The 16,308-nt window shown below is 42.9% G+C and overlaps 1 protein-coding gene and 1 non-coding gene across 2 annotated transcripts; one reads left to right on the forward strand and one right to left on the reverse strand.

Annotated features, from left to right (window-relative positions):
- Positions 1-736: 736 nt before the first annotated feature.
- Positions 737-2,832, reverse strand: LOC105281691. Its single transcript, XR_003407256.1, has 4 exons — positions 2,384-2,832; positions 1,931-2,308; positions 1,513-1,705; positions 737-1,215 (listed from the first exon to the last, which is right to left on the reverse strand). It is a non-coding gene; the product is annotated as a nicastrin (transcript).
- Positions 2,833-12,591: 9,759 nt separating this feature from the next.
- Positions 12,592-13,307, forward strand: LOC105283978. The gene is made up of 2 exons (XM_011347138.1): positions 12,592-12,974; positions 13,046-13,307. The coding sequence occupies exons 1-2, from the start codon at positions 12,592-12,594 to the stop codon at positions 13,305-13,307; spliced, it is 645 nt and encodes a 214-aa protein (XP_011345440.1).
- The last annotated feature ends 3,001 nt before the right edge of the window (positions 13,308-16,308 follow it).

Genomic DNA, 16,308 nt, shown 5'->3' on the forward strand with positions numbered 1-16,308 from the left:
AACGTAATTTTAAGGAACTGCTATATGCAATCGTTTGTATTTCGTTTGAAGAGTAATGAAGTGTGATTAAAAAGGTTTGTGAGTCCCTCAGTTAATTGTAATTAAATGTTTATTACTCAGTAGGTAGCCGGAATATAGATTTTAGTTCCTCATGTTAAAAGAAAAAGGCGCCACTGTTCCCTGAAATTCTATTGACAGTTTCCCTTCTATGATGTTGAATGATTTAAGCCATTATATACTTACCATGCATACTAAAAAAAGCATAAATATATATAAATTAAACACTTCTTTCCCGTGTACATTAAGCTGTAAGATGTTAAGTAAGATATTTAATGATAATAAACGCCATAACGCTTGCATTATTTCTTTGTTTTATTCTTATCATAGTTATATATATAGTTATATTATTATATATAATACTATTTATTAATTCTGCGTTTATATATGTATATATTCCTACATCGTATTCGTCCCACGTTTTAATGAAGAGCAATACAGCATTCTATTTTGTAAACTTAAAGCTATCGGCAACAGAGCCTAAATTTTAATTACCATTTATAAATATTTTAATTGTTTCTAGATCTAGATAATAAAACAAACTCGATTAGAGAAATAAAAAAACAATGTATTTTTACACATTACAGATTTGAACAATTTGCATGTTTACTAACAAATTTATATCATTATTGAAATTTGTTCTTTAATAATCTCGCATGCACGCACACGTATACGTGAAATGCTGTTAAAATGATGGAGTGTTTTATTGTCCGTTTTTTTTAATACATATTTTTAATTAATAATTTGGAAAAATGCAAAGAAATATATTTACACTAAAGCCCGTTTTAGACTATGCAATATATTATAATATATTGTGTTAGATTTGACGCAATTTCTTGAGCAAATTTTTGCTGCAAGAATTGTTTGCCGTTGATTGCATAGTCTAAAACGAGCTTAAGATATTAAAAACGTATCACTTATTTTCACAATTGAACGTGATGTATGAGAAACGATAAATAACGATAAATAAAGTAACCGCAATGGCAATGATACGCGTGTAACACTATTTGAATATTTTGAATTAAATTATAGATTGTCCGAGGGCGCACCACACATACAGTTAAAGGCTAGTTATTGGAACATCCTGATCTTGGTGATGATGATCCAACCTGGTCATTGATGTGGTCCGCGGCATGTTCCTAGCAATCGACGGTTCTCCTATAACAAAATTATATCATTAATAAAACAATCTAATAGGGTTCATCTCCTGTTAAATTTCCGTGGGACAAAGTTATTCAATGCAATGTCTGTTTATTATGTTTACTATTGTTTGGGATTAGATAATGTTTAGGAGAAATTAGAATAGAATTCACGTTGTCGATCACATGTTCTACTTGCTAAATTAATATTATTCTTATAATAAAAGTTTCTCAAACACATTTTGTGAATAACCTGTGGCTTTTTCATCATTATTTTCTATATCATGATTCTTATTATATTACGTTACATACGAACCTCGAATTAAATAACACATCAGCTCAGTTATTAATAAACCACACCAATATGATTAAGGTGCCGGCAACCAGACTACCCAAGATCTTGCTGAAACGTTCTGTCGCTGCTGATGGTTTAAGAAACATTCTAACGCTCAACGTTTGCCACATGGACTCTGTCTACATAGAGTACACATCAGACTTCATATTATATCCTAAAAATGAGAAACCATTATTCAAGAGAATCTTTCAGAAAACATGCAATGCACAAGTAGTTAACGCATAACTTAAGCTGGAGACACAATGCGAGGCGATAGCGATAGGAACAGGGAATAACCAATCGCGTTGCTCGATTTGGTCATCCGTACTCAAATCGTGTAACGCGATTGGTTATTCCCTGTTCCTATCGCTATCGCCTCGCATTGTGTCTCCAGCTTTACCGTCGATGATAAATGCCGGACTCACAGCTGTACTATAATTGACGGTTGAGTTTATGCATATTTCTGTAAAATTGTATCCACTCATCCATGTGAGGCGGTTTTTGTAACAAGTCGTTTCATTCATGTCGCTGAGTTTCTCGCCAGTCAGCAAGGCTAGAAGCTGTCCAGTTAACGTCGTCACGGCATTGAGCGCTCGGTGCTCACCGACGTACAGTGGCAAAATCTGATTGATCAATTTAGCACCGGATGTCGAGTCTGTATGAAACCGAGTGCATTTAGCACTTTGGATGTAGCAATATAACATTTCTGCGACGAGATCTTCCAGCGGTATCGGCAGATCGGCAGACTGCGGCGCTGACTCGCCCGTCACTATCATTTCTAAAACATGATACACGAAAATCTTAATAATGAAAAATGCATAAAACGTATGTCGAAATCGAACAGATTGTGTACCTATTAAAACCAAGATTTTCCCCGTCGTCCAAGATACTGTTGTAGTATCGATTTTTAAATTTTTTCCATGATTGGTTATAACAACAGTCGTTAGACTGGGCCTCGCCTCCAGAAAACTTTGCACAGATGTAGGTGGTACGCTATCATCTAGAATCGATGCATTCAACACTTTACTCAAACGATCTATGGTATCATCTTTACTGCTGCTATGGAGAACTATTTTCCCTTTGCCCAGTTAGCCGAACTCGATCACACTCTTGATATCATTCAACTTCAGATTAATCCCACCGAGAGCGTTAAAATTGTTCTGCTTCATATTGTAGATCATACGACTTGATCCTATGTAATCAAATGCCTTTCCTTAAAAGGATAACTTTTTAAAACAGGCCATCGATAAACCACATGAATTACGTGTGCAACATCAACTCTCAATACCATAGAAGGGAAACTGTCAATAGAATTTCAGGGAACAGTGGCGCCTTTTTCTTTTAACATGAGGAACTAAAATCTATATTCCGGCTAACTACCGAGTAATAAACATTTAATTACAATTGTTGAAATTTGATTATTTCCCTTTACAAATGTGCGAGATAAGGTATAAATAAATGTGTTCAGTATTTCAATAAACAAAAGAAAATGTATATATATATATATACATATATATATATACATATATATATATATATACATAACAACGACTGTTGTTATAACCAATCATGGAAAAAATTTAAAAATCGATACTACAACAATATCTTGGACGACGGGGAAAATCTTGGTTTTAATAGGTACACAATCTGTTCGATTTCGACATACGTTTTATGCATTTTTCATTATTAAGATTTTCGTGTATCATGTTTTAGAAATGATAGTGACGGGCGAGTCAGCGCCGCAGTCTGCCGATCTGCCGATACCGCTGGAAGATCTCGTCGCAGAAATGTTATATTGCTACATCCAAAGTGCTAAATGTATATATATATATATATATAATTACGAAAAATATGTAACAATACATTCAAACAGTTTCAAATAATTATATATCATTCACATATAAATAAGCAAGAAAATATACGTGTGAACCTCAAAGTCACAAGAAAAGAAAATACAAAAATAGCCAATGCTTTGTTCAAGCAAAGAATCTCATAAATCAAATTAAAGAAAAATTTCTACTCATCCGATTGATTCCGTGACTTCCAGATATCAGTCGCCTTTTTCGTTTTTCAGATATGTGCACAAATCCGCCTTAATTCTATATCGGTAAACTATTCGTCAGTAACTATCCGCCAGTGGATCCACTTATTTGTTCGCTCGCTCAGTACGTTCGCTCGCTACAACGGTCGCGTGAGAAAAGGGTTGAATACATCGCTACGCGTCTCGTCGTGCCGATATTTGTCTATCGATATTTGATACCCGAATCTTCCCGAGACAATTGGGCAGAATTAGCGCGAAGTTTAAACTAGTTTTCTCAACAACAATTAACTGAGGGACTCACAAACCTTTTTAATCACACTTCAGTACTCTACAAACAAAATACAAACAATTCCATACAAAAATATCGTTTGAAGTTATTCCGGCTAATCTGTTCCGGCTAAATACGTTAAGCAAAAATAATTAATTAATTACAATTAACTGAGGGACTCACAAACCTTTTTAATCACACTTCATTACTCTTCAAACGAAATACAAACGATTGCATATAGCAGTTCCTTAAAATTACGTTCAATTCCGGTCAAGTGTATACGAATAACAAATATATCTATATGGCGATATTGCTACGGACAAACGAGAATAAAGATTCGGTGCCTTCATATTCTTTTCGGGTTACAAACTTGTTAAAATAAAAGTATTGCAATTGTAGCCGTTTGGAACTGACTATGGAATGTCTAATTTTGTATATGTTTCAACAGCGTTAGTCCTTAGCAACAAATAATAATAATATGGACAAACATATTGAAACATATAAAGAAATGAGTAATGTAGAGTCAGTTCCAAAAAGTTCCAGTTCCAATATCTTTGTTTTAATAAGATTTTAACGCGAAAAGAATACGAACACTGTGAATCGGACGAGAACTGGTACTTTCAACGTGGTGTGGATGTTGGCTTACGAACACTGCGAATCATTATTCTCGTTTGTCTGTAGCAAAATCACCATATAGATATATTTGCTAACTATAATGAATTTTCCATAATATTGGCAGGTTTCTATGTATGGGCAATTTCGAGAACTTTCAACGGGAAATGCGAGCTTCAGTCTCAATATCTAATTAGATCAAAGTTGTACTGATCATACATTTAATGTCTTGAAATCTTAGGGATTGTCACTACTGAAATTGCAAAATAACTAATTAATCATTTAAGCTTTAAAATTAATTTCAAAGGCCCCGAAAATGTCCATACATAGAAACCTGCCAATATTATGGAAAATTCATTATAATTACCAAATATTTTTACATGGTGATATTGCTACAGACAAACGAGAATAATGATGCGGTGCCTACTATTCTTTTCGGGTTAAAAACTTTGATTTTCTTTGATGTCTCCAAATTGTACCATGTATAAAGCAGTATTTACATATATTTGGTCTATTATGAGGACTTCACTTTGGTAGATTTTATGTTCTCGAATGTTACCATTTAAAAAATCTATAATTTTGAGGACAGTCATTAGAATATACCATATAGAAAAAAAATAATGAGGATGGTCCTCGAAAGTGTAAAATGTCCTCAAAATGTACCATGCGTGTCAAAAATGTCTTCGGAATATACCAAAAACATATATACAGTGCTGGAAAAAAGTTCCGGAACGGTTAAAAATCTTGGAAAATAATGATTTAGTAGAAAAATGTTTCAAACAAAAAGCATAGGGCTTAAAAAAATCTATTAGGTGATGATATCTATTTGACCTTGGTATGACCTTGGAAAGCCCGGTCATGGTTAATATAAAAATCTTAAATGGAAATCCCTATTTTTTATTACATATTCTTGTAGCTTAGCTCGAGAGCTTTTCGAAACGCTATAATAAATTTTTTTTCTCTTACGTGTTTTTTGACTTATAAGGCTTGAAGGTTACACAGTACCGTCGGCATTAGAATTACTCAAGGTGTACCGCATGGAGGTTGCACGGTCGGATTTACACCTCGTGCGTGTGTGTGTGTGTGTGCGCGCGCGTGCGTGCGCGTGTGTGTGTGCACGGCAGGGATCAGGACCCCGGGGCTCGTCACTGCTCCGGTATTTCAAGACTCCAAACCCTCCCTGCCGTGACGTGTATTTGTTGTGCGTTCGTGCGTTTCGTTTAGTTGAGTAAGTGTTCAAATTGACCTCCGTCTGCTGCTTGACAGTGGTCTAGTCGTAGATAAAAATTATTTAAAACATTTCGTCTCATCTCTGCCGAGATAAGATCGCTTTGCTGTATTATACGTTCTCTAAGGTCCACAAGACGAAATGTTTTAAATAATTTTTATCTACAACTAGGCCACTGTCAAGCAGCAGACGGAGGTCAATTTGAACACTTACTCAACTAAACGAAACGCACGCACGCACAACAAATACACGTCACGGCAGGGAGGGTTTGGAGTCTTGAAATACCGGAGCAGTGACGAGCCCCGGGGTCCTGATCCCTGCCGTGCACACACACACGCGCACGCACGCACGCACGCACGCACGCACCACACACACACACACACACACACACACACACACACACACGTACGAGGTGTAAATCCGACCGTGCAACCTCCATGCGGTACACCTTGGGTAATGCTAATGCCGGCGGTACTAATAACTTTCAAGCCTCATAACTCACAGAGTAATGAGCGAAAAAATACTTTCATATAGTGTTTTGAAAGCTCTCGAGGTAAACTACAAGGATATGCAATAATAAATAGGGTGTTCAATTTAAAAAAAACAAAGTTGAACTCTTTCTGACTTTGGCATGTTCACTCAAGGTCAAACCGATGACACCATCTTATGTGCCTCTTCGAACCAAACAACTTTTGTCTGAAACATTTCTTTCTAAAATGCATAGTTTATGAAATATTCGACCGTTTCCAGACTTTTGTTATACCCTGTATATATACAGGGTGTCTGAGACCACCCGTACATGCCGAATATTTTGATAACTGAGCGTGACAGATAAAAATGTTTTAATCAAAAGTTGTAGGGCTTTAACAATTACATGAAATGGTGATACATATTTGACCTTGACAGCAGTTATGCAGGAAGTCTCAAGGTCAACTTTAAAATCTTAAATGGAAACTCCCATTTTTTATTATATCATCTTCTTCTACCAATTAATTGGAACAACTTTTGTCTGAAACATGTTTTCTGAAAATGCCTCCATTGACCTTGACATGTATTTGAAATAAAAACTACATTTTGAAATAAAAAAGTCTCGCTCTTAACATAATCCAGAACTAACGACGAGGACGTGGCGAGTTTCTAGTTCCATGTTTTTTCTTAATTTAAAAAATTGTAATGTTTTTAAAATGTTTTCAGTGGTACGGCCAAAAAAACGGAAAAATAATTAATAAACATAGTGATACCAAATACTATGTTACACAAACCAATTATGAATACGTAAAAGCATTTAAAAAAAACTGAAATAGCTGTCCCGTATTTGGGACAGCTATTTCAGTTTTTTTTAGTGATACCAAATACTATGTTACACAAACCAATTATGAATACGTAAAAGCATTTAAAAAAAACTGAAATAGCTGTCCCGTATTTGGGACAGCTATTTCAGTTTTTTTTAAATGCTTTTACGTATTCATAATTGGTTTGTGTAACATAGTATTTGGTATCACTATGGAGGCATTTTCAGAAAACATGTTTCAGACAAAAGTTGTTCCAATTAATTGGTAGAAGAAGATGATATAATAAAAAATGGGAGTTTCCATTTAAGATTTTAAAGTTGACCTTGAGACTTCCTGCATAACTGCTGTCAAGGTCAAATATGTATCACCATTTCATGTAATTGTTAAAGCCCTACAACTTTTGATTAAAACATTTTTATCTGTCACGCTCAGTTATCAAAATATTCGGCATGTACGGGTGGTCTCAGACACCCTGTATATATATATATATATATATATGATCCTTGTCAAGACCGCTACGCCGAGGGACTGCACTGAGGTTCTGGCAACCATGTATCGGATGCACGATTCGTGTACCAGCTCATGCCAAGGCCGGTCGAGTCACTGCCACCGCCGACGATCAAGCCGCTCACGAAACCCAAGTAGAGGTACATAAGCCCCTCCGCTCTGGCCACGAGCGGGATTTACTCGACGGACGATCTTAACCACTTACGGGATCACATCATGTTTCCCGTCTCGAGAGGCCGTCCACATTGAACACCATTGCGCAAGGGGCCATGGGACACGCGATACCCGCCAACAGTATCTCGCTGTACAACATGTTGGACGAGAAAGCGCTCGAGAGGATAGCGCAGAGCACCGGACAACGTTTGTGGAGCGGTTTCGTGGCGTTCGGATCGGCCAGCGCGGGAGTGCTCGCCATCATGCTGATGGTACGACTGGCCAAATTGGTCGTCGACTCCATCATCCGCGGCTACGCCCTTCACTCCATCTACGGATGGAGCCTGCACCTGCTCCAGTGAGCTGAAGATTATCAATGCAATTGCATGTTGTAGTATCTTTGAATACCGCTAACCATACTTGTACTTACTTTCCTTATTTCTATTTCAACGTAACTTGGCGTTATTACGTAAATTAGCTCGTATATTCCGCGTTTCACGACTGCGATTCCCGTTCGCATGTATACGAGAGGAGATTCAGATTAATTGTTACGCGTCATAAGTACCTTTCATTCGAACGGGGGAGGGGGCGGGGGGGGGGCTCCGCCACCCAAACCTCCCTACCATGCACGCGCTTACCGTCACCAAGCGAAAGGTTCTCTAAATTATAAGACCGTGTTGCACATACGTTGTCAATTGGCATCTACTTACGCGTATGCTTCTTTCCTTTTTTCAGATTGCACGAGCGTATCCTCGCCGGCCTGCCATAGGTAGTCATGAGCGACGAAGTGCACGTGTCTCTCGAGGATGGTAAGTCGTCGACGTTGTTCCTCTCGTTTCGCATGTTGCGTCGAGTATCTCTGCGTCCGCATTCACCTTCACCACTCTTGCGACTTGTACGATATTTTCCCCGCAGGTGGAGTGCATCGGGTGACGGTCGTCGACGTCACAGCCCCTGCCATCGAGTCACCAGCCGTCGAAGGCCAGACCTCGTATGGTCGTGCATTCAATACTGTCGCCCAGAAAGCACTATCGAATAAAGAGGACTCTACCAATTCCCCGGCCACGACCACCATCTCCCGACATCAAGTCTCTGGGCCAGGAAGACGTGGAGCCAGAAGAGGAGGAGGAGGAGCAGCAGCAGCAGCAACACCAGCAGGTAGAGGAGCGAGAAGAGGCGGCGGCGCACAGTGGTACGAAATGCATAAAACGTGATAAAAAATGAAATTTTCAAGTTTATCGCAAAGCTTTGAAATTTCTGTTTTATAATCTTGTTATAATCTTGCGGCGGCGGCAGGAGAGGAGTTGCCATCATCAGGTCCGGACAAGCGACAGGAGGAGCAGGAGCAGGAGGACGAGGACGAGAAGGAGGAGGAGGATTATCTCACCGAGCTCGCACCGACGCCGTTAGATACCGACAACTGGAACGATCTTGCTGTCGACGTGCAAGGCGACGTTGACTCGCTGCTGGCGTGCCGCACGTCGTTGCAGCCCTTCTCCTGTAGATTCATCTGCAAGATCTTCACGAAACCGGTCATAGGTGTCTGCAGAAACAACAAGCTCACGTCTTACTTGGTCAAGAGAGAACGGTTCGATCTGCGGCCACTCTCTCCGCGCGACCAAATGATCGAGCCCGACCGCCCGTGGTTCGAGTGCCAGTTTGCGACGATCGACGGCAGAGCGATATACATGCTCTTCCAGACCGAGGCGAATAATCGTCTGTACGACGACGTACCGCTCGACACAGATCACAAACGCAACGAGCGACTCCGATGTACGTACAACGACTTCCTCAGGCACGTCGTCGTACCGGCCGCCGTCGCCTGCCGAGGGAGTCCCACACGGTGCGCGCGGGACTCACCTACCTGCGACACGACATTGATCGTACGTACAACGTCATGCATCACGACTACGTCGAGTTCGCCAGACACGCGAGCTATTTCATGTTGGACGTCGACCTGCGGCAGGAGTGCGCGCTCACGTTCGTGCGCTTCTATGCGTGAGAGCACGGGATGTGGCTGTCGCCCGACACCGCTCGAACATTCTAACCCAGTAAAATTAGACTTGAAAAGGGCAAAACTATAAAAAAATTAGGAACAAACTGAATTTTTATGGAGACCTTTATTTCGATGTTCTAATGAAATCCTGAAAAGTACCCTTAATTTGTCCCATGGGTTTTTTATTTATAGGAGGTGAAAGGGAGTAAATTTTAGTTTTTTGCCATTATCTCGAAAACTATCAATTTTTCGAGAAAAACAGTTATTATCAAAATTGTAGCTCATAAAATTCTCTACAAAAAAGGTTATACGTTTTTTCGTACAACTAATCGTTTTTGAGTAAAACGTGCGGTAAAGTTGCAATGTCTGTAGTTCGTAAAAAACGTACTCCTTTCAACATCACCGCGGAGGTAGAATACTGGGCGCGTTTTTTTTAATGTGGTGTCCCCGGTAGGCTTAATCCACATTGAAATGTGCTAGAAAAAAATTTTTTTTAATTATTCGGTTTCTTCCTCTATATCTGTTTCCTTTGAAGCTTCCTCATCTTCCTCAGTAATTTCCTCAATATGTTCTTCATCTATTGTTTCTTCTGTTTCTTGTATTAAGAAAGTCATTGGATCTATATCGTCGTAAACATCCATATTGCTTTCTGTTACTTCAGTCGCGACGTTTAAACAAGATTGTCCATGGCAGTGCCCGCATACCGCAGAACAGAGAAGACCTATTTTTCTACAGCTACAACTCGCGCTACAGCAACGTAAAAATATTTAAATATTTTTTTATATATTTTGATTGTCCGTGGACAATCTTGTTTAAACGTCGCGACTGAAGTAACAGAAAGCAATATGGATGTTTACGACGATATAGATCCAATGACTTTCTTAATACAAGAAACAGAAGAAAAAATAGATGAAGAACATATTGAGGAAATTACTGAGGAAGATGAGGAAGCTTCAAAGGAAACAGATGTAGAGGAAGAGACCGAATAATAAAAAAAAATTTTTCTAGCACATTTCAATGTAGATTAGGCCTACCGGGGACACCACATAAAAAAAACACAACTTTTCAAAATCAAAAGAAGGCTGTTCACTTATACGTAATCTAGTACGCGGTGGACTTGAACTTGAAGACGTACTAGGACCGTCATCTTCACGCTCCCTTTTCGAAACGAAGGCGGCAATGCTACTCTTCCGAACATAGTTTCTACGGCAATCAATATGAACTTCAATGGAAGTAGCATCACGTAAATATTCTATTTTTCCATCGTTCCTTTCTTTACTCGCGTCTCGCAAAGTTTGCATCCCACGCTCAACCACAACAGTTTGACCATCCGATAAAGGATTAGAACAAATGAAACACATTCCTTCCATTTTGGCCATTTCTCGAGATTTCACAGAAATATTGTAATGAAAATATTTATAACACGTCCGATGCGATTACCATAAGAACTTCTCAAAGACTGGTTGTACCATCTAAAAATATACTTAGAGCGACACAAACACACTAACACACATAAAACGCATATAACTTTTCTGCACCTCATAGTCACATAATACTACAATGATGTGCACACTTTCTCTTTCAGATTTACTTCACTCTATATCTTCGAAACGCTTGATTCCACGAAAAAAAGTATAATAACCTTTTTTGTAGAGAATTGTATGAGCTACAATTTTGATAATAACTGTTTTTCTCGAATAATTGATAATTTTCGAGATAATGGCAAGAAACTAAAATTTACCCCCTTTCACCCCCTATAAAAAAACCCTGGGTCAAATTAAGGGTACTTTTCAGGATTTCATTAGAACATCGAAATAAAGGTCTCCCTAAAAATTCAGCTTGTTCTTAATTTTTATGAAGTCAAAGTCTAATTTTACTGGGCTATTCCTGCGAGAGTTGCTCAGAATCGACAACGAGCACGTGGACGTGCTGCAGGTACACCGCGCGGACACGCTACGGTTACCCGACGACCAGCCCATCTTCGTCAAACTCGACGGCGCGCCGACGGAGCGGGACTCGCTGCGGTCGCTCTTCGCCGGATTCCTACAATTGCGGGACAAGATGCAGCGTTACCGGGTGGGATATTTAGCCAACTATGGCTATTTCGCGAATAATGCGTCCCTACCCATCGACGAGCACGTCGTGACGTTCGCGCAGGCCAACTACTCGGCCGCCAAGATGGCACGCCCGGCCGATTCCGACCTGACAGCCGCGTATTCCGTGTGTCGCGGATACGCCACCGTCCAGGCTGACAGATCACTGCGATCCGTGCGCTCCGTTACGCACCAGTACCTGCGCGACCTCGTTTCCTACGTCGACAACTACGCGCGAATGAGGCACTCGCTCCGCGTAGAGGAGGTAATTACGCTCGACAGGCTGCGTTACCGCGGCACACTGTCGGACATGATAGCGAGACTGAATCTCTTTTCCGAGGACGGGACCATGACGGACATGTGCATCGTCACAATGTAGCTCATCGACCGCAAACTGCTCTACACGTTCCGCAATTGGCAGCGTCACCTCGACCGGTGCATTGGGCTGGAGGTGCAGTTCCTGCGAAGCATTTACGACGACAACCCCGCCGACGCCACCGCCGAGTGGGTGCCATCGAGTCACGTGAGGAAGGTCGTACGGGCCGAATTCCGCACGCTGTACTTCGTACACGGACACAACGTCGCGTACAAATTCGACCTGTGTCGACACATGTTTATCGGCGGGACGGAACTGCGGTCCCAGTTGGCGGGCACCATACATCTCCGCCCGATGACGGACAACAGCGAAGCGTATGCGTTTCCGATGTTCGCGTCGGACGTACCGACGAGATACTTGCTCGCCATACGGTTCGTATAGCAGGCGCAGAACGGTCTGCTGGATCCCACCGAACTGCCTGCGGACGAGCGGGGCGAGCGACTCATCTTGCGCTACGTAGTGGCCATGTACGTGTGTTGCACATACACGAGCATGATGCTCCATCCCGCTTGGATGAATGCGATGAACGTGTCGACAAAAATAGCGCGTAGATTCTCGGCTCTTCGTACGGCCTTCTCTTTCGCGCGATTTATGCAACAGTTGAAACGGTGGGGACCCCGCAACTCTTCCGTCACCGTCGAACGCGCCGTACAGGCCGAGTACGTAGCCAACGCCATGTTGGACCCTCGCACGCCGTTCGCGACGGTGGTCCTGGCGAGCGTGGGATTGCCGGGAGACCCCGAATCACGCGGCTGCTTCAAGCCTGTGCTCGCCGAGTACATTCGACGGCACTTCGACATCTTTCCGACACGCCTCGTCAGCAATACCGCGAGGTCTCACGCGTGGTCCCTCGTCAGATCCACGGGCACGGCGCTCAAGTATGCGGGAGGGGTGGCGCTCATCACCGCCTACGTGAGAAAGCGCGTGCATCTTTTCCGTATCCGGAAAGCGGGCGTTCCAACGGAGGGGGCGGCCCCGCACCACCCACCGTGTCGTCGTCAACGCCGCCGCCGACGCCGCCGCCGCCGTACAACGAGAGCATTCGCCCAGCGTCACCACAGCCATCGACGTTAATGATGACTGTCGACGACACCTCGACACTGCCGCCGCCGTCACCGGACAAGGACCACTATCCCCCAGCGTCACCACGACAGCGCGCGCCGCCGTCACCGTCGCAGCCGCCGCACCAGCAAAAGAAACCTCGATACTGAGATCTGGTGCCGGTAATAAAAAAACTTACACCGCAGGATCTCGAGCGCGTCACCGGCCGCCGTCACCGCCGACTGCGAAGCGGCTACCGCCGACCCGCATCACTGCAGTCATCTACGACCTCCTTGAGCGACGTAGCTTTCGTCTCGTACAAACGGGGCCAAGCGACCTGCCTCGCCGCAGCGAGCGCCTGCGACGGGTGTCTCAGGCCGGCAGTGTCGTCGCACTCTCGTCGACACGCAGCGTGACGATACGTGGCGGCAGGTCGACGCGCAGCAGGTAGACAAGAAGGCCCGTCGCACCTAGCCGCAGACGTAGGACTGCATTCACGCCGAATCACGACGCCGTCATACTTAAGCATGCGCTGAAGGAGAAAAGCGTATGCAGCCTCGGCTCGTTGAACGCGCTGCGCAATAGGAGGAGCGACCTGTTCTTCCACTTCACAGCCTCGCAGTTACGGTACCGCCTCAAGTTGATTTGTGCGGATAGCTCCACCGACGAAGCGTTCGAGAGGCAGTACCACCACCAACTGCGGCGAATGCGCGAGATAGTCCGTACGGAATTCGCGAGAGTGTGACCAGTATGCAAGGAGGCACACGCGCACACGCGCACACGCACATACGCGCGCGCGCACACACAGCTTACCCTCCTAAAGGGACGTTGCCCTTTTGAAACTTACGATTATCGCAAATGCTGTTTTCACGTATCGACTACTGTTTAGAGATACCTAATAAATAGTAATGTCTTGTGGATAGATATACGTTACATACTCATGCATCTTTATACAACACGTAATATAGACAACTTTTGTACAATGACATGTGCGTACATTTAATTTCCTACTCCCAAACACATTTCCCGCTCTTCCGAGTCGAGGTTGTCCAAGCTCATTATCTTCTAAATATGGCAAAGTGCTTCCATGACGAAGGGGGGGCTTCGCCCCCTACCCCCCACCCGGGGGCTTTTCCCGCCTGCCCCCAAACCACCGCTCGGGGGTCTTCGCCCCCCGAACCCCCCGGTGGGCGCTCGGCCCTCGACGAAATTTTCAACGCTCCAAATTCGAGTACGCATTTCATGGTCCAAAAACTCGTTCCTCAAACTCGCCAACCTACTGCGAAAGTCTCATTTGCACAGAATTTTCAACCCCCTTCCCTATCCCTCAGGAGATAGAAAAAATTTCAAAAAACTTACAAAAAATGTCAAACATTCATGAGCCCAAAACGCGTTTCTCGACCTCCTGATGCTACTGCCAAAGTCCCAGAATGACTGATTTCTCAGGGAAATTACTCGGACTTAGAAGATTTTAAAGTTCAAATCCCGGGTCCAAGTATACAGGGCCCAAACGGAGCGAGATAGAGGGGTGGTTCATAGAACCAAAAAGACTCCTTTCCTCGAGGCGAGCAAGATTGTCTCAGACACCAACCCCCTATCTCCCTCCCCTTAGCCGGCGCACTTTAGGGGTTGATATTTCGAAAACGGGGGTAGATAGGGCCGCTCCACCCGGGTCGCATTAAAACATGCTATCCTACCTATAATCTGTACTTTACATGTAAATTATGTGTGTCGGCTAAATGATGAAAAGAGATATTTATAATCACTTTCCTAGTCTGCAAAACTGTAAATGTTCATTTTATTTCTAACTAACAAGATTTGTGAGTCATTATTGAAAATCAAGATACAAAATACAGTACAAATCAAGATGCTGTACAAAGTTATAAGAATTTTAAAAGATATGGTAATATTTAAGGAGACGGGCTTCCTCACCGATTTCCTTCTAACTTTGCAATATCGTTTATTTTGATGAAAAAATACGATTGCGAGAAGGAAAATCGTCGCTCTCAACTAGAAAGAAAGTTATCACCTACTGAAAAATGACAGTTTCGGGGTTAGGAAATCTGTCATACCAACGATCTACGGGTGTAGCGCACACTGACTGAGTATGCGCGGTGACGTCAAAGTGCGCGAAATTAAACGCATGTGTACTTGCAATGCAAATTAGTGTTCAATTGCGCACCGTGCAGTTGGCCACGTTTATTTCGACACGGAAAGACATGAAAAAAGCGTTTTCCACTCACACACTCTGCGAGGGGGGGTGCGGGTGGGGGGCCGAAGGCACTTTAATATTAAAGTGAAAACGTTTATAAGACCTGGACACGGAAAGATGGACATAGGCCGGTATTCATAACGTGTCTTATATTTAAGACCGTCTTAAGTGTATCTTCAGATACTGCGTAGCCAATGAAATGATCTATACAGCATCTGCAGATAAGCTTAAGACGGTCTTAAATATAAGGTCCGACTATGAATACCGGCCATAGTTTGTTTGCGCGCGCATACACACACACACACACCGAAGGGGGGTGCAGGGGGCCTTTGGCCCCCCACCCGCACCCCCCCTCGCAGGGTGTGTGGGTGGAAAACGCTTTTTTTCATATCTTTCCGTGTCAAAATAAACGATGTCCAACTGCACAGTGCGCAATTGAACACTAAGGCTGCGTTCGGAAACATCACCCGAGTGCTCCAGTGTATCATTTTATCCTTGTTGTTCATTCGCTGAACAACAAGGATAAAATGATACACTGGGGCATTCGGGTGATGTTTCCGAATGCAGCCTAATTTGGATTGCAAGTACACACGCGTTTAATTTCGCGCACTTTAACGTCACCGCGCATGCTCAGTCAGTGTGCGCTACTCCCGTAGATCGCCGGTATGACAGATTTCCTAACCCCGAAACTGTCATTTTTCAGTAGGTGATAACTTTCTTTCTAGTTGAGAGCGACGATTTTCCTTCTCGCAATCGTATTTTTTCATCAAAATAAACGATATTGCAAAGTTAGAAGGAAATCGGTGAGGAAGCCCGTCTCCTTAAGTATTACCAAAGATATTTAGAAGAAGACATGACCACTGCGACACGGGCACGCCAAGTACTTCAATGTCGCGATAAGAGAGTATGTAGGAGAAATATTTGGACAAAATACTCGAACTGAATTGCTTCGAGGTACT

This window comes from Ooceraea biroi, chromosome 11, assembly GCF_003672135.1.
Source record: "Ooceraea biroi isolate clonal line C1 chromosome 11, Obir_v5.4, whole genome shotgun sequence".
NCBI lineage: Eukaryota > Metazoa > Arthropoda > Insecta > Hymenoptera > Formicidae > Ooceraea > Ooceraea biroi.